Source organism: Colletotrichum aenigma (assembly GCF_013390185.1).
Source record: "Colletotrichum aenigma strain Cg56 chromosome Unknown KSG_Cg56_contig06, whole genome shotgun sequence".
Lineage (NCBI taxonomy): Eukaryota > Fungi > Ascomycota > Sordariomycetes > Glomerellales > Glomerellaceae > Colletotrichum > Colletotrichum aenigma.
In genome coordinates this window covers 3,296,028-3,322,568 of record NW_023500912.1, presented here as the reverse complement: position 1 = coordinate 3,322,568, position 26,541 = coordinate 3,296,028, and the positions used below count along the sequence as shown (strand labels likewise).

The 26,541-nt window shown below is 54.0% G+C and overlaps 7 protein-coding genes across 7 annotated transcripts; 2 read left to right on the top strand and 5 right to left on the bottom strand.

Annotated features, from left to right (window-relative positions):
• Nucleotides 1-1,398: 1,398 nt before the first annotated feature.
• MET7 (Folylpolyglutamate synthase) lies at nucleotides 1,399-2,883 on the top strand (the record flags this gene model as incomplete). Its single annotated transcript, XM_037325154.1, has 1 exon — nucleotides 1,399-2,883. The coding sequence occupies one exon, from the start codon at nucleotides 1,399-1,401 to the stop codon at nucleotides 2,881-2,883; it is 1,485 nt and encodes a 494-aa protein (XP_037176900.1).
• Nucleotides 2,884-3,059: 176 nt separating this feature from the next.
• met-6-1 (Folylpolyglutamate synthase) lies at nucleotides 3,060-4,705 on the bottom strand (the record flags this gene model as incomplete). Its single annotated transcript, XM_037325153.1, has 3 exons — nucleotides 3,060-3,313; nucleotides 3,372-4,434; nucleotides 4,496-4,705. The coding sequence occupies 3 exons, from the start codon at nucleotides 4,703-4,705 to the stop codon at nucleotides 3,060-3,062; spliced, it is 1,527 nt and encodes a 508-aa protein (XP_037176903.1).
• Nucleotides 4,706-5,381: 676 nt separating this feature from the next.
• MIC60 (MICOS complex subunit MIC60) lies at nucleotides 5,382-7,353 on the bottom strand (the record flags this gene model as incomplete). Its single annotated transcript, XM_037325152.1, has 2 exons — nucleotides 5,382-5,426; nucleotides 5,479-7,353. The coding sequence occupies 2 exons, from the start codon at nucleotides 7,351-7,353 to the stop codon at nucleotides 5,382-5,384; spliced, it is 1,920 nt and encodes a 639-aa protein (XP_037176899.1).
• Nucleotides 7,354-8,253: 900 nt separating this feature from the next.
• On the bottom strand, nucleotides 8,254-9,147 carry ypt5 (GTP-binding protein ypt5; the record flags this gene model as incomplete). The annotated part of the gene is made up of 5 exons (XM_037325151.1): nucleotides 8,254-8,601; nucleotides 8,652-8,843; nucleotides 8,908-8,934; nucleotides 8,991-9,010; nucleotides 9,069-9,147. 5 exons carry the CDS (start codon nucleotides 9,145-9,147, stop codon nucleotides 8,254-8,256), a joined length of 666 nt encoding a protein of 221 aa, XP_037176608.1.
• A 1,632-nt stretch (nucleotides 9,148-10,779) lies between these two features.
• Nucleotides 10,780-12,987, top strand: SAC1 (Phosphoinositide phosphatase SAC1; the record flags this gene model as incomplete). Its single annotated transcript, XM_037325150.1, has 3 exons — nucleotides 10,780-10,987; nucleotides 11,049-12,769; nucleotides 12,817-12,987. The coding sequence occupies 3 exons, from the start codon at nucleotides 10,780-10,782 to the stop codon at nucleotides 12,985-12,987; spliced, it is 2,100 nt and encodes a 699-aa protein (XP_037176897.1).
• Nucleotides 12,988-19,228: 6,241 nt separating this feature from the next.
• On the bottom strand, nucleotides 19,229-21,311 carry CGCA056_v009902 (Uncharacterized protein; the record flags this gene model as incomplete). The annotated part of the gene is made up of 3 exons (XM_037325149.1): nucleotides 19,229-19,914; nucleotides 19,965-20,324; nucleotides 20,387-21,311. The coding sequence occupies 3 exons, from the start codon at nucleotides 21,309-21,311 to the stop codon at nucleotides 19,229-19,231; spliced, it is 1,971 nt and encodes a 656-aa protein (XP_037176898.1).
• Nucleotides 21,312-23,035: 1,724 nt separating this feature from the next.
• CGCA056_v009901 (uncharacterized protein) lies at nucleotides 23,036-24,544 on the bottom strand (the record flags this gene model as incomplete). The annotated part of the gene is made up of 1 exon (XM_037325148.1): nucleotides 23,036-24,544. The coding sequence occupies one exon, from the start codon at nucleotides 24,542-24,544 to the stop codon at nucleotides 23,036-23,038; it is 1,509 nt and encodes a 502-aa protein (XP_037176895.1).
• Nucleotides 24,545-26,541: the final 1,997 nt, after the last annotated feature.

Sequence of the window (26,541 nt, the reverse complement as noted above, 5' to 3'; positions counted from 1 at the left end):
TTTCACATATGGTGTTTTCATGCCGTGGGATTGACGGCAGCTGTTATTCGTTGCATTATTTCTGCCCATAAAAGTTGAGATGAAAGAAGGAAAAAGAGAGATGTGTGGAAACGTGCCTTACAGGGCTTAGGTCCGTTCACCGTCCCAGATCCTTGGACGGCGTGTGCGTGGGATGAGGGATCAGCCTTGGACGCCTCAAACCAGGGGTGACAGCCCTTGCTGTAAATAGCAGCAAGGGAAAGGCGGCATTGAAGGAAATCCCGTCTTAAGGGGGACGGCAGCCCTACCCGACCTCTGGCTAATGATGATCTCTCTCCCTTTCGTCTTCATCGGATCTGAAGCCGATACCGCCTAGATGTTTAGATGTTGGGCGAGAATGCCTATCGCTCGATATGAAGAGGTGGATTCGACAAACTTCGCTGGGGGGAAAGGAGAAGGTGATTTGCCACGTCTATACTCCAAACAGGGCAATATTGGCTCCCTTGCCGACGGGCCTTGCAGAGGCCGCGCGGAAGAGCCTGGATCCGGACTCTGAATAGCCTCAACGACAGGGCGGCGGAGGCGCCGTTGCTCGCACAACGCTGCTCCCTGTCGGTGGTCATTCCGTGAGATGTGCAGACTGCAGGACACAGAACACGGGTTCATTAGGGATTGGGGTCTTCTTCATAATGTTGCATTGGACCACCACCCCTGCGTCACGGAGTTGCGGGGTCCCTTGGTCCTTGGTTCTGGAAGCGAGCTCCTCCCGATGCAACGGCGGTGGTGCGCCGCCCTGGCCGGAGATTTCGAGATGTTCCGACCAACTTCACCGGTCGGCGGTCGGGTTGAATGGTGATCAAAAGGATCCGGCTGCCATTTTCAAACGGTACGAGGTCTAGACGCAGTCTGTGGAGGGCTTCAATGGAGAAAATCTGCCAAAGTTGTGAGTAACTTTCCGATGCCATTCTCCACGGATTTTCGTCAATGTCAGGGAGATGCTCCAGTGAATATACTATGTTCATGAGTCGTCGCTCAACTACGAGGGTAGTTGAAATTATCCATGAGGCCGTTCAGCAAGTCTGCGAGATTTATGTCTTGAAGTTGGATGTTGCAAGTGATCAAAGCGAGACAGACGCAGGAGCGCGTGGGGAAACGCGCCAAAAAGGCGCTAAAATGCCGTAACGTCGTCCCAAATGTTACACACCATTCTACCCCTCCAAAGCTTCACTTCACCCCTCCAACCTAATTTGAGCCTCAATCGTCCTAACTCAACCACCTATCCAACGCACACAACATGCTACCCTGGGACCGGTGACATCTTCTAGTCAACACCCGATGAGCCGTCTCATACGCCTACTCACATCGCCGCTCATCTCCTCCTCAACCGGCAAACCCCTCACCCGCCGCTCGCTCACCACCATGTCGGCCTCACGAACGTACCAAGACGCCCTCGACCACCTCAACACCCTCATCCCAAACCTCAAAGTCCACGCCCTCTTCAACTCTCCCAAAAACAAAGATGCCCCCTCAAAACCGCCCGCCGACCCCAACGCCCTCGCAATCCCCGAAATGCGCGCCTGGCTCCTCCGCGCAGACCTGCCCCCCTCAACCCTCTCCCGGCTCTCCTACATCCACATCGCCGGCACAAAGGGCAAAGGCACCGTGACAACCCTCACCTCCTCCGCCCTCCTCGCCTCCTCTCCCCCATCCGCAAAGATCGGCACCTACACCTCTCCGCACCTCCTGCACCCCCGCGAGCGCATCTCCATCAACGGCCTCCCCGTCCCCCAGCCCCTCTTCGCGCATCACTTCTTCGCCCTCTGGGACACCCTCTCCGCCGCCCCCGCCGACCCCTCCCTCGGCATCGACGCCGGCGCCAAGCCCTTCTACTTCCGCTACCTCACCCTCCTCGCCCTGCGCATCTTCCTCGCCGAGGGCGTGTCCACCGCCGTCGTCGAGTGCGGCATCGGCGGCGAGCACGACGCCACCAACATCCTGCCGACGGAATCCGTCACGGCGTCTGTGATCACGCAGCTCGGCATCGACCACGTCGCCATGCTCGGGTCGACCGCGGAGCAGATCGCATGGCACAAGGCCGGCATCATGAAACCCGGCGTCGCCACCTTCACCCGCGCCCTCGACGCCCAGCCGGGCGTCATGGCCGTCCTCCGGGACCGCGCGGCCTCCACCGGCGCGACGCTGGTCGAGGTCCCCGACGCGGAGGTGTCTTCCTGGCCTGGTGTGCCTGACGCAAAGATCCCCGGCGGCGAGTTCCAGAAGAGGAACCAAACTCTCGCGGCCCTAGCAGCACGGCACCACCTCCGCGTCCTCGAGTCCAAGAACACCGCCATACCCCCAGACACCTCCCTCACAAACCTCCCCGAGGGCATCACCACAGGCCTGCGGAACGCAAACCTCCGCGGGCGCCACGAAATCATCCCCAAAGGGCGCGTCTCATACCACCTCGACGGCGCGCACAACGCCGACTCCCTCGCGCAAGTAGCCGCCTGGATCGCCCCGCTCATCACATCCCCGAACACGCCCTTCGTCCTCGCCTTCAACCAGCAGGAGCGCGACGCCGCGGAGCTGCTACTGGGTCTTCTGGCGGAGATGAAGACGTGCGGCGTAGATTTGGAGGCGAAGCTCACGCACGCAATCTTCACGCGAAATGATAAGGCCAGGCTCGAGGATGCGGATGTGAGCGTGCAGCAGAAGTGTGCCGAGGCGCTGCGGGCGGCGTATCCCAAAACGAAAACGACGGTATGCGCGGATCTGGGCGAGATGACGGCCGCCGTGGACGAGATCGCATCCGCTCATGAGGAAGCGACGAAGGTCCTCGTGACGGGGAGCATGTACCTGGTCGGCAACTTGATAGGCTTCCTGGAGCCGGAAAGCCAGTTTTGATTGATCTGCACCTCCTTGAAAAAAGTAATCTAGAGTTGAATCCGCGAGGAATGATGTATATAGATTCCCTCCCTCCCTTTTCTTAACCCGGTATGGCACCTAAAATCGCTGTAATGTTGAACCCCGAAACCCCCCACGTAAAACGCCTTTTCATACGGACATGATGTATGATGTACTCAAAGAGCATCCGCCCCTTCGAGAATCTGCAGCGCGCCGCCGACGAGGTGCAGACTGCCCGTGACGAAGGCCTGCACGCTCTCTCCCTCCCCGTTGCTCTCCGCCAAGCCGCGGACGTAGTCCAGGGCCTCCTCGATGGTCGGGATGACGCGCACGTCAGCCTGCGGATCCAGCTCCCTCCACCGCTCCGCGAACTGCTTCTGCACCGTCATGGCCTCGATAGCCTTATTATCGTACTGGTGATTCACGAAATCTGCCCGGCTTCAGCAAAACATCCTAACAACCTCCCATCCAGCAGAATGTCAACTCACCTCGTTTGTACCCCGTCTCCTTGTACGTCACATTCGTACAGAATACAACCCCATCAAACCCCCTCCCGTCCCTCTTCACAGCCTCATACAGCCCATCCAGGAAGTCGATAGCCTCCGTCCGGCCCTGCTGGTTAAACACCAACAACCGCCTCCCCCTCCGCGCCTCCGTCTCCCCGGCGAACCACCGCCCCGCCATCTTCAGACTGTCCGTCGTATGCGCCCCGTCCACGAACCACACCACGCTCCCCTCGTCCTTCACCTCGCACCGGCCCCTCCACACAACCTCCTCCAGCCCCTTCACAAACGCCTCCGGCAACCGCGTCGGGTCCGGCTTAAACCCCTCCTCCAGCCTCTCCAGCACGCTCTCCGCAAGCCGCACCGCCAAACTCGCATTCCTCCGCTGAAACTCCTTATCCGGCCGTATCCTCACATCCTTCATCCTCTCATCCACCTTCACAACCTCCAACTTCACCCCCTTCTCCGCCGCTCGCTCCTCCAGCACATCCTGCGCCTCGTCCACCTGTTCAACCGTAAACGCCCTACTGCCCGTCTTCATGATCCCCGCCTTATGCCACGCAATCTTGCCCACCGTGTCCCCCAGCGCAAACACATGATCGATCCCCAACGTCGTGATCCCCGTCGCCACGGGCCGTCCCACCAAATTCGTCGCGTCATACTCCCCGCCAATCCCCGTCTCCAGAATCGCGCAGTCCACCCCCTCCTCAATAAACGCGTGGAAGCTCACCAGCGTCAGGTACCGCGAGTAAATCGGCCGCGTGCCGAGCGCCACGCCCTCGGCGTCCGCGGTGCTGCTACCCAGCCGGTCCCACACCTCGAAGAAGTACTTGGCGAAGAGGGCCTCCGAGATGGGTACGCCGTTGATCCGGATGCGCTCGCGCACGGCGATGAGGTGCGGCGAGATGAGCAGGCCGACCTTGCGCGGGACGGAGGACGGGGAGATGGCGCGGTGCGAGGCGAGGATGGAGTCGGTGAAGGCGCAGGTGCTGCCTTTACCTTTTGTGCCGGCGACGTGGATTACGTTGAGCTTGTCGAGGTCTGCGGTCTGTGGCGAGGTCCTGTCAGCTGGCCGTTTGCGATCTGGGAATGTAAAGATGGATGCGCACCGTATACCCGATCCGCGCGAGGTACGCCCTCATCTCCCTGACGGAAGCTTCATCAGGCCGCACGCCCGCCTTGCGCCGCGCCTCGATGACGGCGAAGGGCGTCTGCAGCGTGTTCAATGCGTCGACGGCATCCTGGAAATCAATCAGCTCGGTCTGTCCCAACATCCTCACCACATCGCTCCGAATCCCTTTGCACATGTCCTCCTCCATCGCGGGGTATTCCCCTCTCCCCGATCCCGGAGCTCAACAGCGCAAGAAAGAACTCACATTATACGTCCGTCCCGCCATATTCCTAACAGCACCCCTTGTGCTCGCGAAAACTCCTATGGTCATAGGTTTCCTGCTGGTAAACGTCGTCGTCGTTTTCCAGGCGAGGCGTACGATGCGACGAGGGACATGATGCATGTTCGACTCCCGTCTGGAGGGGCAGCAGGCTCTCAAATGCCGTTCGTTGGTGGGGGTTTTGGACCTGTTGCCCCACATCCCGCGCTCCCTTGGAGCTGGGACTGGAAGCTTGCCAGGGAAAAAGGTACTTATATACAAACTTGTGAAAAAAGTCAATGCTCGGCGTTACTTCCGATCACCGGCTGCTGGACCGAGTTATCGATAGACTCGATTTTTCTCATGATTCAACTACCTAAGCATTGACAAATGTTGACGGCTCGCGGAAGAATGCTGCTTGGCTCATTTCCTCTTGTAATCAAATAGGCTTAAGGCTAGGATGAGATACTCGTACATCACAATACTACAGAGTACAGCTGATAGAATACACTGCCTTCATTCAAGTCTATGGCTATGTCTTACACAGACCAGAGGTCTAGGCTCTCTAAGTCTCCTCACGAGCCAACCGCGTCACAAAAGAAAAAGTGTTTGTGTGTCCCGTCCATTATTCTACCTTGAGGCTCTGCAGACGCGCCTCTGTCGCAATGACCTGTCGAATTGTTAGTTGGTGTCAATGTCATAGCTGAAAAGTAAAAACTCACATCAAGAGCCTGCTGGACCTCCAGCGTCTTCCTCACCTCGCCGAGCCAGTCTCTGCTCAGCGTCTTCGCCCAGCCCTGCAGACCGTTCATCTCACGGGCAGCGGCGTCCAGGTTGCCCTCCTCCAACAATGTCTGCGTGCGCGTCAGGATGCTCTCGACGTCGTTGCCGTCGGCCAGACCCTGCTTCTTGAACATGACCTTGCTGAGGAGGTAGCTCGACGCGTGGCTGGCAACACCAGCCTCGTCGGGCAGCAGAGAGGCCTTGCGGACCTCGCTGGCGACTATGCGGAATCTGTCAATCAGCTGGGCGGCGTTGGCGAGGCCGCGTTGGTAGGCGGAGGGGTTGATGGAGGCAATAGCGGCGTTGACGACCGGGTCGTCGGCCGCAATCTCCTTCAGGGCGACGAGCTCGCGGGTGAAGGGACGGGGCGAGGTGGCGTTCTCCAGGGTGGCGCGGACGGCGTCGACGGCGACGTGCAGCTGCTGGGTGCGCAGGTTGGTGTCGACCACCTCGTTCCATCCGGTGGTGAGCTTCTCGAGGTCGGCGACGGCGTCGGACAGCTTCTCGAGCTTGCCCAGGCGACCCTCGCGCTCCGACTCGACGTGCTTCTCGACCTCAGTGACGAACTCCTTCTTCAGGGCCAGAGCCTGCTCGAGGAGCTGGTTGTTGAGGCGCTCCTCGTTGAGCTGCTTCTCGCGCTCCAAGAGAAGCTTGGCGCGCGCGTCGTAGCTCTCCTTGACCTTCTTCATCTCGTCCTCAAACTCCTTCCTCCACGCGCCCTCCTGGGCAACCATGGCGCCCTCGACGCGGGCAATCAGGTCGTTGGCGGCCTTGTCAAAGTCGGCAACCTTGGCCTGGACCTCGGCAGCAGCCTTCTCCTCGACGGAGCTCTTGATAGCCTTGATCTTGCTTCCAACCTTGCTCAGCTCGTTCTTGGCCTTGGTGATGGTGGGGGAGTAGCGGCCGTGAGCCTTGTCGGCGTTGATGACGGTGATGATGTCGTTGAGCATGCGGACAAGGTCCTGGACAACCGGCTCAGTCGCGTCCTCAATCTTGATAGCGTCGATGGGCGGGATCGGGGGGAAGCGGGAAGGCTCGTTGACCTCGGGGGGCTTGAAGTCGTTCTCCTCCTGCTTCGGCGCGACAACCTTGGCCTCGGCAGGCGCAGGCTTGGGCTCGGCGGCCTTCTTCTTCTTCTCGACGGACTTGGGCTTCTCCTTGACAGCGGCGACCTTGGCAGCCTGGGCCTTGTCAACAGCACTAGACTGACGGCCAGCAGGCTCACCGTTGTCGGCTACCCTCCAGGATGCGCCGCTCTGGGCGGGGACCGCGACCTGGCTGCCAGTATCTCTCGACTTGATCTTGTTGGAGATGTTGGGGAATCGCTTGCGGAAGTCCATCTCCTCAAAGTAGAGGACCGCCTGCTCTCCGAAGGGAACATACTCGGTGAAGAAGTCGTGGAAGCTGTCGTTGACGCGGGAGTACCAGACACCACCACCAAAACCGATAGCACCGAGCACAGCGAGGGTGAGCACGAGGTTCCTCAGTCTGCGGAAGAAGCCCTTCTTCTTCGGGGCGGCGGCGGCGGGTGTCTGAGGGGGAGGCGCGACGGCCTCGGTGGCAGGGGTCGGGGGCGTGAGAGGGACCTCAGTCTTGGGGATCGTGGCCTCGGCGGCGGCGAGCTCGGGAGCGGCGCTCTTCTCAGCGGTGATGGTCTCTGATGCGGGCAGGACTGCAGGCTTGGTCGGGTCGGGCTTCTTGTCGTCGGCAAAATGCCTCCGGCGGGCGGCAGCGGCCTGCCATTGGCGGCCAATGACGGCCGCGGCAGGCCTGTGACCGAGCACCCTCACGGATCGAATCGACGTTCGCAACATGAGGGGATGCAATGGGCCGACAAGGCGGGTTTGGGAGGGGGATGATGTCGAGGGAGTTGTGGTGGAGGATGTGATGGAATCCAGGCACAAAAAAGCTCAGGGAAAAGTTCGGCTAAAACTGGGAGCTGCCAGCCGCGCTGTGCTATCCGCTGCCCGACGGCAGGAACCGGGATGAACAGTGGCTCACGTCACTGCACTGCACACGCGAGCGAGCGACGAGCTCCAGATTTTCAAGACAAAAAAAAATTAGGAAAACATTGATTTTGGTCTCTATGCGCCCTGGACTGGGGTTTTCAGCTCCGTACACGTTTCAAGCTGTTTGTTATCTCTGTACGAAATCCAGAAATACCTCACGACGTCACCCGATCCTCGCCCAGCACAGAAGTCACATCTGCCATCCAATCTATTTGACGTGGCAGCACGCCTCACAAACATCATTCATAAAGCGCACACCCATGAAGTGAACCATCCGTAAACAGTTGCCTCTATTGCATACTGTACATCAGAAAAATGCTGCAGGATGCTTCCCCCCATAGTAAAAAGTGAATCCGTTCCCGTACACCGTCTGAATCCAGGTCTGTCCCTACACCCGAGTTGCCACAACCGAATGACCAGCGCAATGAAGACACGAAATGTAAATCACACTCTCGAAAAACGTACTGTTGATATTAAAAAGCTGGGCCTGGCATACCCTATCTCGGCGTAGGGTGCAAGACAACGCTGTCCGACCTCATCCAGCCAAAACGCCGTCATATACGTGCATGTTTGTGGGTGGTGTTTGGCCGCTGGGTCGCCTGGGGCAGTCTGTCGGCAGGAATCTGCCTGAAACCGATAAAAATACCCTTCTCTCTCCGGTCCTCTGGCTCGTCTGGTATGTGATATCCTTTGCGTCGACTTCATCTAGCAGCTGCAGGGCCCGCTGACGTTGCTGCCGGGGGTCTCGGGCTGGAGGCTGACGCCCTGTCGCTGTCCTGGCCGAGCATGCCTAGGGCCGGCCTGGTCGAGCGGCAACTTCTTGGCAATGGCCGTGAAAAGATCCTTGACGTTCTCGGCCGTCTTCGCGGACGTCTCGAAGAAGAGGAGTCCGGCCTCGCGCGCGTAGGCCTCGGCGTCTGCTGTGGAAACTGCTCGCTTATCGGGCTGCTCGTTGACCAAATCCAGCTTGTTTCCGGCGAGGGCGATGATGATGTTCTCGTTCGCTTGTCTCTGCAGCTCCTTGACCCACGCCTTTGCCTTATCCAACGAAGCCTGCATCTGTTAGCCTCCGGTTTCCGGCTGTTGCATGCCATTTGACGTACAGATTGAGTGATATCGTAAACAACAACGGCGCAGTTGGCGTTGCGGTAGTACATAGGGGCGAGGGACTTGTAGCGCTCTTGGCCGGCGGTATCCCAGATCTCGAACTTGACCGTGGTGTTTTCGTCGAGGGAGATGGTCTGCGTCAAGAAAGCAGCACCGATAGTAGATTCGCGGTAAGAGTCAAATTGGTCCTATGGAGGCGGACGTTAGCGGGATGCTTTCTGAAGATATCGACGTCGGGTATCAACAACATACCTTGACGAATCGCAGGACGATGGAACTCTAGGGGTGACACGTTAGCATGATGGGCAGCAATTCCCTGGGTTCCGAAGGGGTACCTTTCCAACAGCGGACTCGCCTGCATCATCACAGTTAGCCCAGCGATTCAAAAGAAGGTATCGATGGAGATGGAATACCTAGCAAGACCAGCTTGAACTGCGCAAAGCGCGTGTTCATGCCGCGAGCGCCGGGAGCACCAGGACCTCGGGCAGACATTTTGAGCGATGTGAAGGTTTGGATGGGAGAGGTGTGCGGCTGCAGAAAGCTTCAAGGTGGATGGACCTCGCAGACGGATAGGGTGCACTGGGGGCCGATCTCTGGAATGTCGCCGGACGGGGTCGCTGGCGGAGCGGACGTTTGTCGAAACGGAAATGGGGGAAATGGGCGGTGTCGGTCGGGGGGCACGATCGATCAAAGCAGCGTCGGTCGCAAAGCAACGGTGGTATCGTGGATCGAAATGGTGATTGCGCGGCGTGGGGTGGTGGATGAGGCGAGAGGTGGGAGACACAGAGGTAAGTTGGCGTAGTAGGTAAGGCAGGCAGTCAGAAGGAGCCGATGGCAAGTAAATCGGGCCCTGGAATAATGTGACTGCCTTGGGGGGTGGTGAAGCTCGATGATGAATGGCTGGGCGGGCACGTTGCACACGTCAGGCTCTTGGGACACTGGCTGCACTGCGAATGAAATGGGGGTCCCCCTCTGTCTGGAGGCAATCGAATGGAACTGGCACTGACGCCGACACTGGGCTGGGCACCGGGCACCGGGCACCTCCAGCAGAGCAGAGGAAGCGACGGCGCACTGCTGTCAGGTGCAGCTCTCAAGGCGGACGGGGCCTCCAGTGACCCCGATAGCCCAAGTCCCCTGCTTGCCCGGTCCGTTATGATGACCTTACCGCCGCAGGTATCTTGTTGCAGCAGATTGGTTGAAGGTACTTGGAAGCCATTCATCGTCATTTACCCAGGTAGGTATGTATGTATGTACTACATAGCACCTCTTGCAGCACATTTTACCTCAGGCAGCTTAGCGCCCTGCTGGTGGCAGACGGCGTTGATTTATTACCTCAGCTGTCCGCGGCCTCCTTGCTGAGCTCTCCAGTCTTCCGGTGTACCGTCCTGGAGCTCTGCTGGAGGTGAACGTGGTGAGTGTCCAATGCCCCCTTCACTTTCCACGCCGCCCACATCATCGTCCATCAGGTACCAATCTTCAGGTACGTACCACGTGCAAGTGCAGAGCCGACCCAGTGACATGAAGAGTTGCGTTATGTAAGCCATGTGATGCCGAGTCTATTGTGTGTTTTCATTGGCTCAGAGCTTCGTTTCTGTAGTCCGTGCCCCTCTTTCACAAGCCGGACTTCCAGGAGGTACGTACCCAGTCGACCTGCGGTATCGAGGGCAGTCCACTGTCAGTGCAGCAGCACTCTTGAAGCTGGAACTCGACTGAGGTGCAGCAGCAGCAGCAGTCCACTGTCCCTCCCCGGCTGCCCCTTCCACCCGCCAAGGGAGCTCTCTCGCCCCCTAGCCGTGGAGGGTCCTGCTTGGTATGAGGTAAGGAGGTAGGGACCTGCCTGCGAAAGGGAACTGCGCCTGCAAAGTGACGACAGCCACTCCTCGCCAGCCAACCAAAGCCTCAAGCTCCAGCTGTCCTCAAGGCTCGCGGCTCTGGATTCTTGCTCTCTTTTTTTGCGATCGCCGACAACGCCAACGCCCACGCCCACCTTCGTTGACCGATCCTACGGGCATCAAGACTCCCAACTTTCTAATCCTTTCGCTCGCTCCTTTCTCTCTCTCTCTTGCTTCACCACCCTCTTCTAGTCTCCTCTTCTTCTCGAGTCTACCCGTTGCCGTCGACACCATGGCACCCACTCTCCCCTACCGCGACATTAACGTCAAAGTCGCCCCCGATTCCTACATCTTCACTTCGCCCTCCTCCCCCGATGCTCCAGCTTTGGTCATCGACCGTCCCACCGGCGACCTGCGCCTCGGCGATGCAGGCCTGGGCAAGAGAGTCTCCCGAGTTTCGAGTATCGCTGGTATTCTGGGCATCATCCAGCTTAGACTCGGTATGCCTGTTGCCACCCAAGCTTCCCAACGAACACTGCACTGACTCGACGATTGCGACAGACAAGTATGTCATCGTAATCACAAAGGCCCAGCCCATGGGCCGCCTCAAGGGCCACATGGTCTACAAGGTCATCACCACCGAGATCCTGCCCATGCGCGAGCGCCAGATCCGCGACCCCGACGAGGACACCTTCATCGGCCTGCTCGACACCTTCATGAAGAACGGCCCCATGTACTTCTCCTACTCCATCGACCTCACAAACTCCTTCCAGCGCCAGGCCTCCGCCGACACCTCCCTCCCCCTGTGGCAGCGCGCCGACGACCGGTTCTTCTTCAACCGCTTCCTCCAGTCCGACCTGATCGACTTCCGCACCCGCGGCGCCAGAGGTCAAGCAGGCCCCCAGGCCGGCGCTGACCCCTTCATCCTCCCCGTCATTTTCGGCATGCTCGAAATCAAGCCTACGACCTTCAAGGGAACGCCAGTCACCGTCACCCTCATCTCCCGCAGATCGAGACACCGCGGCGGAACCAGATACTTTACCCGAGGTGTCGACGACGAGGGCCACGCCGCCAACTACAACGAGACCGAGCAGATCACCATCTTCAATGATTCAGGCAGTGGTATGGGAGGATTTGCTGGCAGCGCCGATATGCAGAGTGGAAAGTACGGCGCCAGCGGCCAGGATACGCAGATAATGTCCTACGTCCAGACTCGTGGCAGTGTCCCCACCTACTGGGCCGAGATCAACAGCTTGCGTTACGTCCCGAAGCTGCAGGTTCGCGGCATCGACAGCGCCCTCCCTGCGGCGAAGGCGCACTTTGAGGAGCAGATCCGCCTGTACGGTGACAACTACCTCATCAACCTGGTCAACCAGAAGGGCCGCGAGCAGCGTGTGAAGAACTCATACGAACAGATGGTCGAGAAGCTCATCTCAACCCCCAAGGAGCGCACTGAAGGCGACAGCCACACCAACGAAAAGTTCACGACGATCCAGCCTGAGAAGCGCGCCGTCGAGTTCGATCGTCTTCACTACATCTACTTCGACTACCACCACGAGACTAAGGGCATGAAGATGCACCGTGCCTATGCTCTCATTGAGAAGCTTAAGGAGGCCCTTGACGCCCAAGGCTACTTCCGCGCTGTCGACATGCCCGGTGCCAATGATGGCCGTCTCGAGCCCCGCAGCTACCAGACCAGCGTCATGCGCACCAACTGCATGGACTGCCTCGACCGCACCAACGTCGTTCAGTCCATGTTCGCCCGTCACATGCTTGACCGCATCTTCGAGGAGATGGGCCTCATGAGCCGTGGCTCCTCCTTCCGCGATGAGGACCCTGCCTTCGAGCACATGTTTCGCAACCTCTGGGCCGACAACGCCGATGTCGTCTCGAACTCCTACTCTGGCACCGGTGCTATGAAGACGGACGTCACTCGCACCGGCGTTCGCACAAAGATGGGTGCTCTTCAGGATGCTCGCATCGGTGTTACCCGCTACTTTAAGAACAATTTCCTCGACGGCCCCCGTCAAGATTCGTTCGACCTCTTCCTTGGTGTCTACTTGCCGGGCACCGCCAACATCGGCAGCTCCCTCATCTTCGCTGACCGCCGCCCTATTCTCATCCAATCCGTACCCTATCTTCTGGCCTTCAGTCTCTTCCTCATCTTCGTTGGTCTCTTCACCAAGACCGAAGCTACCGTTACCATGCGCATCTTCATCTTCTTCTGGCTGGCGGTTGCTGCTTGGTGTTCGAGCTTCATCTTTGGCCACGGCATGCTCTATGTAAGTCACCTACTGTTGAGGAGATGATCATCACTAACACTGCCTAGGTAAACTGGCCTAAGCTGAACCCTAGACCCTGGGCCTTTGAAGGCTACAACGAGCACATGTCCAAGGCCCGCAAGGACTCGGTCCTGGGATCCTTTGTTGCCCGCCATGAGCGCGGCCTCAGCACGGCAAGATACTCTAATGCTGAAGAGGGCAAGAAGAGGATTGAGTAGACTCTTCTGCATAATCGTCTTATTAGCTTCACGCGCAAAAGTCGCTTCACTTGCTTTTCTTTATCTGCTTATTGTGCTGGATCATAACCAGCACAAATATACCGCCTAGGCCATCTTGGGAGGACAGGCCTGATATCCCTTTTGTTATGGGTTCTTGAGGAATACTTTAGCAGGGAGTTTAAAGACATTGGCATAGACTAGATGTCTTTGAAAGAATATGCCCTGCTAGAACTGAATAATACAACTACTTTCTTGTTCTAGTATCTGGTTTGTTTTCGTGACACAACAGTGATGAGAGTGATAGACTCTTCGAAATCCAGCTTGGTGTTCATAGTGTGTATTCGTCTGAGTCAGTGCATACAAAGAACATTATTCGAGGTGCCCATGGACGCAGCGTCGCGCTCATACGAATACGCCGCCAAGGCTTCAAGGCTAGGACGTCGAGAAACGCCAGAGCAGCTAAGAGCAGAAGAAGAGGTTAGAAGATACAGCAAATGGTAGTCTGTCTGGTTTGGCTTTGGACCTTCTTATTGAGGCGGCAGTGGGAGGTGTGCATTTTCGTGGCAGGCGCGTGTCTGTCAGCCCTTTCTCTGCTTTGGACGTGGGAAATCTGCCGCTTGGTTTATTTGAGAGTGAATGCGTTGAAGACAGCGGAGCCTGGAGGGAAGTGAGAGACGGAGATCGAGTCCAGCTTAACAGGTTGGACACCAATATGTAGTGGAGGTGCATGGAGGTAGTAGGTAGGTACTTTCAACGGTTCCAGTAATGATACCACGCCCCAGCAAATTCTGGGGTTCTGTTTCTGGGTGTTGCAATGATTTCCTTTTAAGGGGAAAACAGGTGGCATAGGCCTTGCTTGAAGGGATCTACTGGTGGGCAGGTAGACTCGGAGGGGACCAGACAATCCGCCTTGGGCGGACGGCACAACATCCTGGTCCCTTTGGATTCACTCTTTACTTTTTATGCGCGACCATAAGGGGCAGGCTATTGCAGAGTATCTTGTGTTCAACCGACAATATTGTAGATGGGAAGTGCTGTGATGTATGAAACCCGGGGCCGTTGAGTGGTTCAGCTCGCCTGGTCTCGAAGTTGGGCATGTGGTGATGTGGTGATAAGCCAGCCAAAGTCCGATTTTCAAAGTGTAGAGTGTGGTTGAATACGCGTTACCCACTTCGAGATGGAGAGGTTGGACGACGGAGACTATCTTGACGACTGAGAACCTGGACAATGGAGACTATCCCAACAAAGCGAGATTAGAGAAACATTGGATGCGTAAGAATCGGGCTGACCAGGACCGTGAAAACGAGGTATCCATCCGTTGCTTTCAGACTGTGTCCACGCTAGCCGTCACCACGCCATTGGTTGTTCTGCTGCGTATTTTCATCCCCAGGAATGGACTTCATACCCTGTTTAACAGGCGGTTCTTGAGTACTTTCCGTCGACATTGGATTGTGCTTGGCGAGGCGAGACGGTGCGCGTCGCGATGGCCTTGAAGCTTCCTTGAAGGTCTGTATTTAAAGCGGACGTTCGCTTCAAGCCTTCATCCATGTCAATAATTTCGGCCGGTCATGGTGCTGCTTGACCAATGTAATAAGCTGTCCGGGCTTGTATTGCTCTGTTGGTCTTCTCACGTGGACCAGCCTGACGACTGAGCATTGAGATCCCAATCATCTGAACGATGTCGGGCTCGTTGTCCTCCACCGTCTTCCCTCCTTTGTGTCTCTCCATTAGTCTGCCTCAATACTCATAAGCACTATCAAGATCTGTTGTAGGTTTTCGAAGCACGACATCACTAGGTTGTCAAGATGGAACTGTCCATGTTGGTACACCAAGCCCATCAGCACTTTGGGAAGCAGTGGAAACGCCTGACTTATTGCAGAATATTACTTCGCGGTTACCTGGAATATATCGATATAACATGCACCTGGATGAACCGCTCGATAGGAGAGTCGAAACACGGGCAGATTGGGTGTGCCATTGGTATGGGTCATCGTAGTCACTATTGCGACCACCATATTGCTTAACTGTGGGACAATAGCCAGGATTCTAGGGTATGAAGACGTGTTACATCATCTTAAGTCCTTTCTGACACAATTTTCTGTCTTCTTCCTACATACACTAAAGCAGACAAGTCAAAGGAAACCTTGAACAGTGTGGTGTCGAGTCTTCGTGTCCCTCCCCCAGAGCAAGAGGTGGCGAAGTTCTCCTGCCAAGGAGAATCGGCGTTAATAATTGAAGTTTTAAGTGAATGCGCCACACTGGATGATTTCCAGGAGAGAAGCATAGCGAAGTTGTTGAGAAAAGGTAGACGGAATCTGCGGACACTCAAGTAAGGGGGTCCAGATATCGCTGCACCAGGCGACTAGCGGATATTCATCTCAAGGACGATACGATATGGAGGACTGCCATTTTTCGTTGCTCGAATCATACAGCTGAGCATGGGGTGGAATGCTGCACATTAAAGAAAGCACGAAAATCCATAGAATATGATGTTGATTGGTGAGTTTACAGTGATACCTGCGGTGCAATTCATGACTACCTTGCTGCCCGGTCGCGACAGAACTAACGTTCAATTGAAAACAGCAGACATGACCTCAGCCCCCCAGCCCTCAATTTGAAACTGAAAGTAAGCATCTTGGCTGCCCGAGTATCGGGCTGTACCACCGTCTTTCTGTCAGACATATCCGAGCAGTCCAATCAACTGTCAGCCAACATTCGTGCAGGCTGAGTTTCGGTGAGGGGATGGCGACGCTTCGTATTCGATCTTGAGCTGACAGCCATTTATGCTACTGAAGACTTCAACGGACGAGTGAGAATCATCAGAGACCCTCGATAGATTCCTGGTGACAGATCGCGTAGGTGGCGAAGCCCTCCTTGGGAAAAATAAGTGTTTTCTTGGACACTCGTTCAGCGCGTTGTTGGTGTTACGGTATTGTGCACATTGGAAGTGAGACATAGCTTCTCATTTGCTTGCTCTCACAATGTTTCACATGAATAATCCTGATACACACGTGGTATTTTTCCATTTTATTTTACCGCCGCTGCGTTGCCTTGCTGCAAACTGTTATATGTCCTGGCTTGTCTCTCGTCTTGCCGTTGTTCGCGAGCATCAGTCTCAACCATCACAGCTTTTCGCGCTGGATTCTTGATCCAATTTACATTACTTCAAGAGCATTGGAATCCCAGACTCATATTCGTTCTGAAATGGGATGCCCTTCAGATAGGTTCACAGATTCGAAATGACAAGCCATTCGAACCCTAACAGGGCCCCGGAAACAACCCCTCCGAAGCCTCCGCTCGATCCCGAGACCGGCGATGTCCCCCAAACGCTGGAAATCAATCGTCTTTTCCCGAAAACTAGATACAACATACCAGAAGATGCCGAGCTCAAGCTTGCTCCTTCCCGAAGGAAACCACTTCCTGCAATCGATCCCGACAAGGTTCTAACGTTCGTACGTTCACACAAGACCTACACGCCACCTGGACATACGGACACAGTCATCTCCCAGCCGAAGTTCGATGATCTATGCCGATACGGTATCTCTTCATCTGAAGAGGCTGACCTCTGGCATCGGGAAATGACCAGGCTCATTGACGCGGTCGAAACAAGCAGAACCGACAAGCCTTTCTGATTCGATATAAGTGATGACACGCCGGCAGACAGAGCTAGCTTTCAGAAGCTGTCAGATGCGGCTGATCAGGTCATACGGAATTTAGGGATCTGCATCCATGACAACCAGCTGGTCTTATGGGGACACTACCGCGAGGCTTTCAACTTGGAGCTTTATTCCGCCGCGCAGCGGCAAATCTTCCGACAGAATGGAGCAGAAAGTGCAAACACGCATCCTGAGAGATCTGAAACTGATTCAGCTCTCGATCTCGACCAAGACCACATTTTCTACTGTGCCTTGGTTGATTACGTGACGGCCGTGATGGCACAGAATGCCTGCAACGCCGTACCAAACGAGCTCTGGCAGACACGCGTGGTTGCAACATTGGCGAAATCCTCGGCTAAACTGAAATTCCTCCGAGGATGTTCACAACCGATTGTTCAGGAACGTCTCAAGCAGGGCATGCACGAACCAAACATGGGCGATGCCAATGATACTATTGCCGCTATCTCACAGGATACCAGGTGGGATGATGATGCCTCGGTGAACCCGAACGACGACCAACACTATCTTCGAAAGATTGGTAAGGCACACGGTCCGGACAACCCGACTATGAGGACGTTGCTCCGCGATGAAGAAAACACCAGCTCTGTTTACTTCAATGACATGTCTACGATGTCTTCGTGGGCCTTGGACACTTTAACGTCAGTTTTTGGCGAATTCAAGGCTACGAAGCTATCTGGACACTCAGTGGATGCCTTCGACGTATGTTCGGTTGTCTACGGAGCTAGTTGGCTTGACTTACCGGCATGGGTTTGCCAGGACCGGCATGGGGAGATCGCTGGAACGAGTTCGCGGAAATCCTTGCGCGCCATTTACGCGGGCTTTCGCATCCTTCAACAAGTTGCAGACACCATGAATACTGGAAAAGATCAAACGACAGGTAGTCAGAGCCCTGAGACTACTGCTGTACAACCTATTGGCGCAAGATTTTCTTTGGTCATGCATGACACTGCCAGGACTCAGATGGTGGAGAGTAAACTGATGACGAATAGTGCAAATTTACATCTGCACGTCGAAACTCTGGCTGAGATCGTATCTCTCCTGATTCCTCTCCTGATTCCTCCCTTTCACATCCAACCAGGGCCGGTTTCTAGCATCAACAAAGCGTCTGCTTTCAGTGTGGGAATGTCACCCATGACGAGCTCATTCGACTCAGAGCCACATCCGAGCTCTAAATTCTCCGTTTATGCGGCGTTGAGAACGTATGCTGCAGAGCGGCAGAATTGGCATACCATCAACCTTGACATTGATCCTCTTTCTTCGTCCAAAGCCGTGGCAGACTTGGGCAAACTTGTTTGGAGCAGTGCTGATGCTTCAGCACAGGAGCTTAAAAGGCACATTCGGACATGGGAAATCGAGGACAATACGGTCGTTGTCATGCGCAGAGCATTCGTCATGAGAACAATTGTACCATGTTGCGCGGCTGTTATAGGCGGTCTGGTGGCAGCATTTTCAGTCGGCAATAGCCTGCAGTCCCAAGGAATCGACCCCTTCAACTTCGCGGTTTATGCGTGGGTTGTTTCGGCCTTTGCAATTCTTCTTGCAAAAAATGCGTATGTGCGGGAGTGGCCCTGGCGAGATTTTCTACGCGGACGGGTTCCCTGCCGTAGCGCGTCGGAACTATGCTACGTCACTGGCGTCGACGAGCAGGATGTCATGGAATATCTCCTATCAAAAGAGCCCTACACTATCCTCGCAACCAAAGGACCGTTTAATCGACTTTTCAAACGCAGGAGTGACGACGGTTTCTCGATCGATATCAAGATGAACCTCCAGACGCTTGTTGCCAGTGGTATTATCGTGGTAACGGTGGCGACTCAGACGGGACCTGCTTTAGTATGCTTAGGCGCTCGAAGAGGTGCGGGTGGTCGTGTGCGGCACTATGATGGGCCCAGAGAAGAGGATCGCCCGTTGGGATACCATGAGCTTCCAGAGGAATCAGACAAGAGCGAGGAACTCCCTTTGCAAACACTCTCAAAGTCGATGAAGTGGACTCGAGTTTTGGGAGTGTACAGACCAACAGACAAGGTGTTCCGGTGAGGGGACGAGGCGGGTATTAAACAACCGCGTCTAACTTTTATTTTCCAGTATTTCTTGCGATTAATTCTAGTTGTAATCGGGATAAGTCGAGCACTATGCTTGCCCTGGGCAACAGCAGACGCCTAGAACTTGAGCCCAGGTGAGGTTTTCGTCGCAGTACTGTTGCTCACGGTATAGAAACACACTAAAGGGCTAATTTCTCATTGTTATCATTGGATTTCTCCCAACAATTGTATGCTGATTATTGCAAGGTTTTTGATGTTACCGAGTGTCAGAAATCTGGGGCACATGGATGGAAGTAAATGGAGGCATTTCAGATGCAATGACAGTCGATTTTAAGGCCACTTCAGTCTGGCTCTGTATTCAATGAAAACAAGAGATCAAAACGGCGAAGTAACTACGGCCTAATTCAAAAGAGATTATAGCGGGAGCTCGAGTATTTGCTCTTTCACTCTGTTGACAAGGAGACACAGCCAATTATTGCCTGGGTTCAGATATCCAATCCTGCCAAGAGACTGCCTCTTACTTCAAAGTGCACTGATGAATTGCTTTGCGATCGTGGATCGGTTGGCAAGCTCCCGAGAGATCCGATCCTCAGGCTTGATAATGTATTCCTGAAGAGAGGGAGCAGTCTTTCTCGACCTCCACACGTACTTGTTGTCGTTGTAGGGTCCCTTCTTCTTCGTAATTGGCTTCTGGAAATCTTTGAGGGCTCCCGGCTTATACGAGGGATCATTGTCCATGCGATATCGTACGGCAGGATGGACCCGCTCGTTGGTGATTCCGGCATCATTCTGATGACCGTCAGGTCTGTTGTACAAGCCTGGAGTTCTGTCTTTCAAGAGGAAGCGGAAGACAAAGCCAAAGATCAAGGCGAAGAGCGAGCGGAAGAGAAAGCTTATGAGTAAACCGCCCTGGACGACGGAGGTATCCCCAATAATGGGTCCCAAGGCCCACTCTTGGTTGTCTTCGCCAGTCTTCACCCACCGGAGCCGGCTCAACACCTGGCGCGCAAGTTTCACGAAGGAGCTGACGTGGAGGCCTTGAGATTGGTGCGAAAATTCAATGAGCTTCTTGCGTGACAAGATCTCGCGGTCTGCGAGGGTTGACAAGATTTGCGGGTGGTTTGCATTCGCCGCGATCTGCTCGTCATTGAACTGGAGGAAGGGGCTGACTTGGTCACACATCCAAGTGAAGGTGACAAGCGCGAGTTCTGCAATGGTCAGCGACTGATTCACGCTCAGGGGAGTGAGAAGTGCTTACGCTCACAGTCGAATGGAGCTCCCAAGAGAATGCCAGGATTGCCGCCTCCGATGTTTTGGTGGCTGCCGGGGAACCAAACTTGCTGAAGATTCGGCTTGACATATTCCAACTGGCCATCTTTTTGCACTTGTAACTGATCCGCCATCTCGCACCCCACCAAGTCAGACCATGCTGTATTTATTTCAGTTTCATCGGGCTGCCTGGCATTGAGAAGGTTTCTGAGTCTCTCTGCGAGCGCCTCCCTAGTCTCCGTAGTGGGATAAGGGGCTTGTTGGCCAGGGCCGGGAAGACGCCAAAGAGTTGGGCAGAAGGCCGTTTTTTTGTCGTCCAGTGCAAGGGCATGAAATGCATTCTTGATGTCTGCGTAGTTAGAAGTCAGCTTTGGTGTCATGGTTGCCGTACAAGCGATCATCGAGACTTACACCTGCTCAGCGAAGGGTTGTGAAATCCGTATACATCAATGCCTAGGAATGGGAGGCGGCCAGCAATGTAGTTGCTTATCCCTTGAGTCCAGCCCATGTACGGGATTCCTAAAGCGCCGACGGTGTCGAAAACACCCACAACTTGAATGACTCTGGTGAACTCAGGAGGCAGGGAGTGAGGCACCTGGGTCCAGTTGTTGTCCGGCTTCTCAGGGTTCTGGACCAGGTACTCAAAACCCTTCTTCCTGATGCCCATGATCCACTGTCGATACTCTGGAGACTGGCGGAACCTGAAGCTGTCATTGTTGCCGCACTTCCGGTACAGCGCGTAGAGCTCCGGGAAATCGTCCAACTCTTGGGGCTTGATGATGCCAATGTCCGTGATGAGACCAGCCACCGCACGGGCGGTGTAGGCGCCTCGCGAGAATCCGAAGCAGTATATTTCATCGAGAGGAGAATAGTTCATGACGACGAATGAGTAGGCCTTGATGACGTCGGACACAAGTCCATCGCCAAAGGTTGCCTGACGGGTCTTCTCGAGGATGTTGACGCCGTCGCCGGTGCCGATACCGGGGCTGTAGTAGACAATTTGCTGGAGATCTTCCTCGGGAGAGTTTCCATCATCACTGCCCGTCTGGTTCTTGTTGTGGGCAATAGAGCGTGCTAGACGTGTGACGTTGGAGGGGACGTTCTTCCGACCCGTGGCCGAAGTCTGCCAGGTGCCGTCGCAGCAGATGATGATCCGCTTGCGAGAAAGTCCTTGGCGCTTGGCAGCATCGCGGGGGTTTTGTTCAACCTGTTGCCGATCCAAGGTTTCCAGAGGCTGGTCAGTCTGGGCGATGGGTCGCGCTGTGGTCTTTAAATTCTTCTCTGGCTGGCGGTGGAAGTACCGCCAGGCGGCGTAGCCCGCGGTGGCTGTGAACATGATCAGTGATGTTGGGGTAAGATGAAATGCTTGGGTCTGGAAGTCTGTGATCTATTGATGAGTTGTGACTCGTTACCCACAGGTCCTGTATGGGCTACATATGGGAGTCCATTTCTTGATAACCCCTTCAGGGACGGGCCGTCGGGACCCTCCGTTGCGGGGAATTGTTGTTGTTGTCTCAGTGCTGAGTTCCAGTCTGCTACAGAGCAAATTCTCAACTCAGGTGAGGCTGAGAGGGTCGTGAAGTTGTGTTGACAGCATGTGAACACGCCAGACCCTAACATATCCGCTGTGAACCAGGGAGAGATATGTTGTGTTATGATTATACCTGCTGTTGTATGCTTCTTTTCCATGTCAGCATGTAGGGTCTCGGAGCGTCGGAAAGCGCGAGGAATGACAAGCTGAGGCTGAGACATGCCATGAAGATACCCTGATATCTGTGATAACGCCAGAGTTTAGATCCTGAAAGCAGCATCACATAGGCAAAATGGAAGGAACATGAGATCGACATTGCTGCTCTTATCGCTCGACATGTGAATATGCTGTCAGGAAGAAGCCTTCGCGGCCTTCGTGCTATTTCTGAGACACAAACAAACTTGGAATCAACACTATCGGGCCGCAAAACAACGGCAGCGGGTTTCACTGACAGAAGCTTCTCAACCATGTCCGCATTCATCAAAAAAACGCTTATCGAACTATATCCTCACGACAGGGGGAATATAGAAGCCCGATAACATCTTCAAAGATTTACTATCCAGCTTCCAGCACTGGTAGGTCCCCTTCACTAAGTTTCCTTTCCATCTCCGTTTAAATTCTCTTGAAGCATTCCTGAATGTGATGGAAAATATGAGGCGTCAAGAAGGCGAGCTGAACTTTGAATGACAACTCGTAAATAGAGTTCGGATAATGTCTTGACATTCAAGACAAACTGTTTTATAGTGGGTTGCCAAGGCTTCTTTGCAATCCGTTGCAAACGGTAAAGGCGGAGCTGTGGTAAGACACAGCTCGCCGAGTAGCTGAGTCCTGACCGGCAATGAAAAAACACGATATGGAATGTGATCGAGCCCGAAGAAATGCATGTGAGTTTACAAAGCTGAGCATTTGATTTCGTGATTCTTCGTCGGAAAACACACCATCTTGGGACATAGACTGAAAACGCTCTAGGACACCCACATTGACATGTGAAGTGCCCTATGATTGACAAGCTCGAGTCTAAAGCTGCTCAGTAGGGAGCATCATTTTCATTTGAAAGTGAAAAAGAGCCCTTACCAAACCAGCAATGTCAAAAGAGTCATCGGGTGGTTTTAAGGATGGATGTCGCGTTAAACAATGCGACGTGTTTATCAATGACCTAGTATGCCCCCACGACAACCCTGCTTGCTCAAGTTGTTGGTCATTAAATGAACAATACAATCATGGCATGCTTAAAGAAGGCAACCACCGGTGGAACGTTCATCAAATATTCAGCTTCTCCGGTTGCCGGGAATCCACGGAGTTTTGCTATCCGGGCGGATACCTCTGGCTAACCGAGCGGACGACTACATATATGGTCTATTGAAAGATGCCCCCTTTTGTTATCATCGTCCTAATCTTCATTGTTGTCCTGACTGTCGTCGTCGTCGTCGTCATCGTCGTCGTCGTCATCGTCGTCGTCGTCATCGTCGTCGTCCGTTGTCGGCCATCGTCATCGTTACTTACATGATCATTATCTGCGTCGCACGTAGTCATTCAAAATATACGAGAAAATCGATATGCGTGCATGTAGTTGATCCAAATTCATAACATAGCAATACTTTTGTGAATCTATTGCTACAAACTCGAAACCAGTCCCTCAGTTGTGGACCTAGTTTTAACAGATTACAAGGGAAGTTTGGCAGGTCCGACCTCGTCAGCTCCACATTGCAGGTTAATTCGTGTTCTGAACAGCCAGCTGCCACTTGTTTCCATGAACCCAAAGCCTTCTCGCTCAATGTGAGCTGCCATGTCGCTATCACAGTAAGAAATGGCGAGCCTTCCCGAACGTGATATCTGAAGATGAACCCGTTATCGGAGTCTGAGGCCCAGATTTCCATCACTTCCAGTAAATGCATGCGCAAAGCGGCCCGGCTTGCTTGAAGAAGCAGATTTTCCAGCGCTGATGGTCTGGATACCAGGTCTCCAATATGCGTCGTCAGGGCTAGGTATTTGAGGGCTGGCCATGTACGAAGACCATCTAATGGCTGAGAATAGTTTGGCGGCAAATCCCTCGACGCATGCCGAAAAAAGTCTCTGGCATCAACAGCGTGACAAATGGTTAAACACTGAAGACGATAGCTTGAATTGACCGCTTGATATATAAGGTATTCGTCGCGAAGCCTGAAAAAATGTGCGCTTTCATTCAGTCGAGACTTCGCCTCCCAAATATGCACTGAGTTCATCGTGCTCGATTCGCTCACGCAGCCGAGCAGCATAGCTGTTGCCACATTACGGAATCCTTGTTCGAAGTAAGCAATCGCATACCATGGCTCGTAGTTGACAGGTTTGAGACGGCAAAGGCTATGAAGAACCTTCGCAAGCAATGTCCTCGACAGGCTTCTGTAGCAATATTGATTGACGGAAAACCTGTTGACGACGGAGACCTGAGGAAGTTTAAGAGCGCCAGAGCTGGCGTCTATTAAGTTACCAAGAAGACGCCGCCTGGAGTTCAAGGAGTAAACACGTCTTCTATCGTGTTGACTCCTCTCAGTGCCTGCGCGATGCTCCCAAGGGTGACTTGAACCGCTCGGAGAGCCGGCGCTCAAGCTTAATTTGATACCACTTCTAGGCGAGCCACTAGACCATGCCGAAAGAGAGACAAACAACCTTTTCAGGGCTTGGCTGAAGAGCTTATTGTTTGCCTTGATAGTGTCTGGGCTCTCTTCTTCATCGAACCTGTCCACATTATCGTACTCTTGAGTTCTTACGTGAAGTGAGATCCTTTTGACGAGATCTCTTCGATAGCCGTGAACACAAGAGTTCAGATCGTCGATGTCGGAACCGGGAATTTGAAGCTTCAAGTGTTGGAAAATTTGCGGTTCGAAGAAGGTTTGCCATTCCCTCGAGACCCTTGGCCAATTTGACAAATCATGCGCTTGGATGTCTCCGATCTCAGCTTGCTCCAGAATCATCAGTCGAATCTCCGCAGGCAAGACTGCCCATCGAAGAAGGTGATTGGCATTGCCGGTCGAGTATATGGTTCTTGAACGGAGCTTCATTTTTCGGCTGGGTCGTTCAAGGTGAGACCGGGTCGTTGAATTATGGGGTGCTGAAATTCATAAAAGGTAGTGATGATGCGCCAGCACTTGGTTAGACGTATTCAATAGGGAAGAGGAAGAGGGATGGGCAGGGCAGCAGCAGGGCGTTTCAATTTTGTGGCCGTGAGAACCTCTTGGGAAGACCACTTTGGTTGAGGAGTCATCTTTCGTGTGGTGGCGTTTGCAGGCCACGAGAGCCTCAATGGCCCGCTTAGCCTTGTTGTGATCGGCCACGCGCTGCGCCGTTCTCTCTTCTTCCGGTTTATTCGCTACCTCCAAGCTATATATGAAGATAGTTTCCTCTATTATTATCGTTATACTCGTCGTCGTCGTCGTCGCCGCCGCCGCCGTCGCCGTCCTTGCTGTCTTTGTACTGATTACTACTAATATTCTATTATCACCATCCGCCCGGATAGCCCCCGAATAAGAAAAGTCATTCCATGATGGTAAATAAGACTGGACCAACTTGCTGCGAGCATGGATCGGGGCGGTTGATGGGCCCAAGCAGATCAGATAGACCGGGCACGTGCATGAAGTTAGGCAGCACCATCTACAAGGAAGTCGTCGGTCCGGGCGAGTGGCCAGACACGAGGCTCCAAGATCTATAAATTGGTGATCTCTTTCCCTTAACACAAAGAGAGATTTTCATAGAGTTTTCCGGCTGTTGTAGTGTGATTAATAAGATCATCATGGACAAAAGGTCGCAGTGCAGGGGCTACGTGTGACTAACAACTCTTGAGGGGGCCACAGATCCTTTTATGAAAGGTCGCTTTAACGTGGTCTGCATAGTACCTCCGGGAATAATATCCGAATAGAATGTAGAAGATGAAGCCCAGAAAGACCTGAGGGCGGTGATGAAGCATTAGCATCTCGAAGTCAGGTTGCTGTCATATTTGCCGGGATGCCACTTCCGCGACGGCTGTTCCATCAGACCTGAAGATTGTGAACGGCAATACATTTGGTTGAGGTCCACGATATTCCACTAGCTCAGACTTTAAATACTACGCCAGCTATGGAGCTTTCGCTATGACTGATGTCTAGGTTCAAAGGACGGGTTGCTCTCACATGTTAGACACAAATAAGGTCCCCAAACGTGTTGCATCTCTAGAACCCCAGCAATGCGAAGCGAGCGTCTTTTCCATGGCCAAATTGTAATCATTACACCAACAGTGGTCAGCTCGGAATAATTCGGTATCTGTGCCCACAGATCACCCCGTCAGCGCGTGTTCTCGCCACCCCTCCCACTGAAGTATTCAGCGGACTATATTCCCCAAAACTACCTAATACGCGAGGAACAGACAAGGAAAGCGCTGTGAATGGCGAAGATCGTTGAATTACATGCAAGCAGGAGATGCTGCACACGGTGCTCATAATACATAGACTATAAGCAAAACACCCTCGCCGCATCTCTCGAATGGCACCCATGTGTAAGCAAGGCATATTGTCCCAGATAATCTTTAGAGATAAATTATGCTTGAATACGACTAGTAGCTACACTCTGGTCCTTTCATCTCCCCTACAGACATCCACCTCTGGAATCCCTACAGTCGTTCATCGATAATCACCACGGGCATGCTCTCTTATGTCAATAAATGCGTCCTGCCCAACCGAGATAAAGCTCTCAACGACGAATGAGATCTTCAACCGTCATATGTGTCAAGCCGGGCGTAGTCTTCAACATGGCTGGAGAGAACGACTAGGCAATCGCTGCAGTCGCCGAAGTCCAGCACCCCAACTACTATTCATGACTCGTGAGGTAGTCATGCACAAACCAAATACATCAATCTTCTCTCAACAATATGCGGCGGACGACAGCTCTGGCAAACGCCACTCCCCAGGCGACCTCAGCTACCTTCCATTCGAATCCTCTTTAACTCGAATGTCCTGGAACGGCAGCTTCATTGCGGGAAACTCGACATGTCAGAAATCATGTCGATATTGTTTTGCTTGCTTTCGAC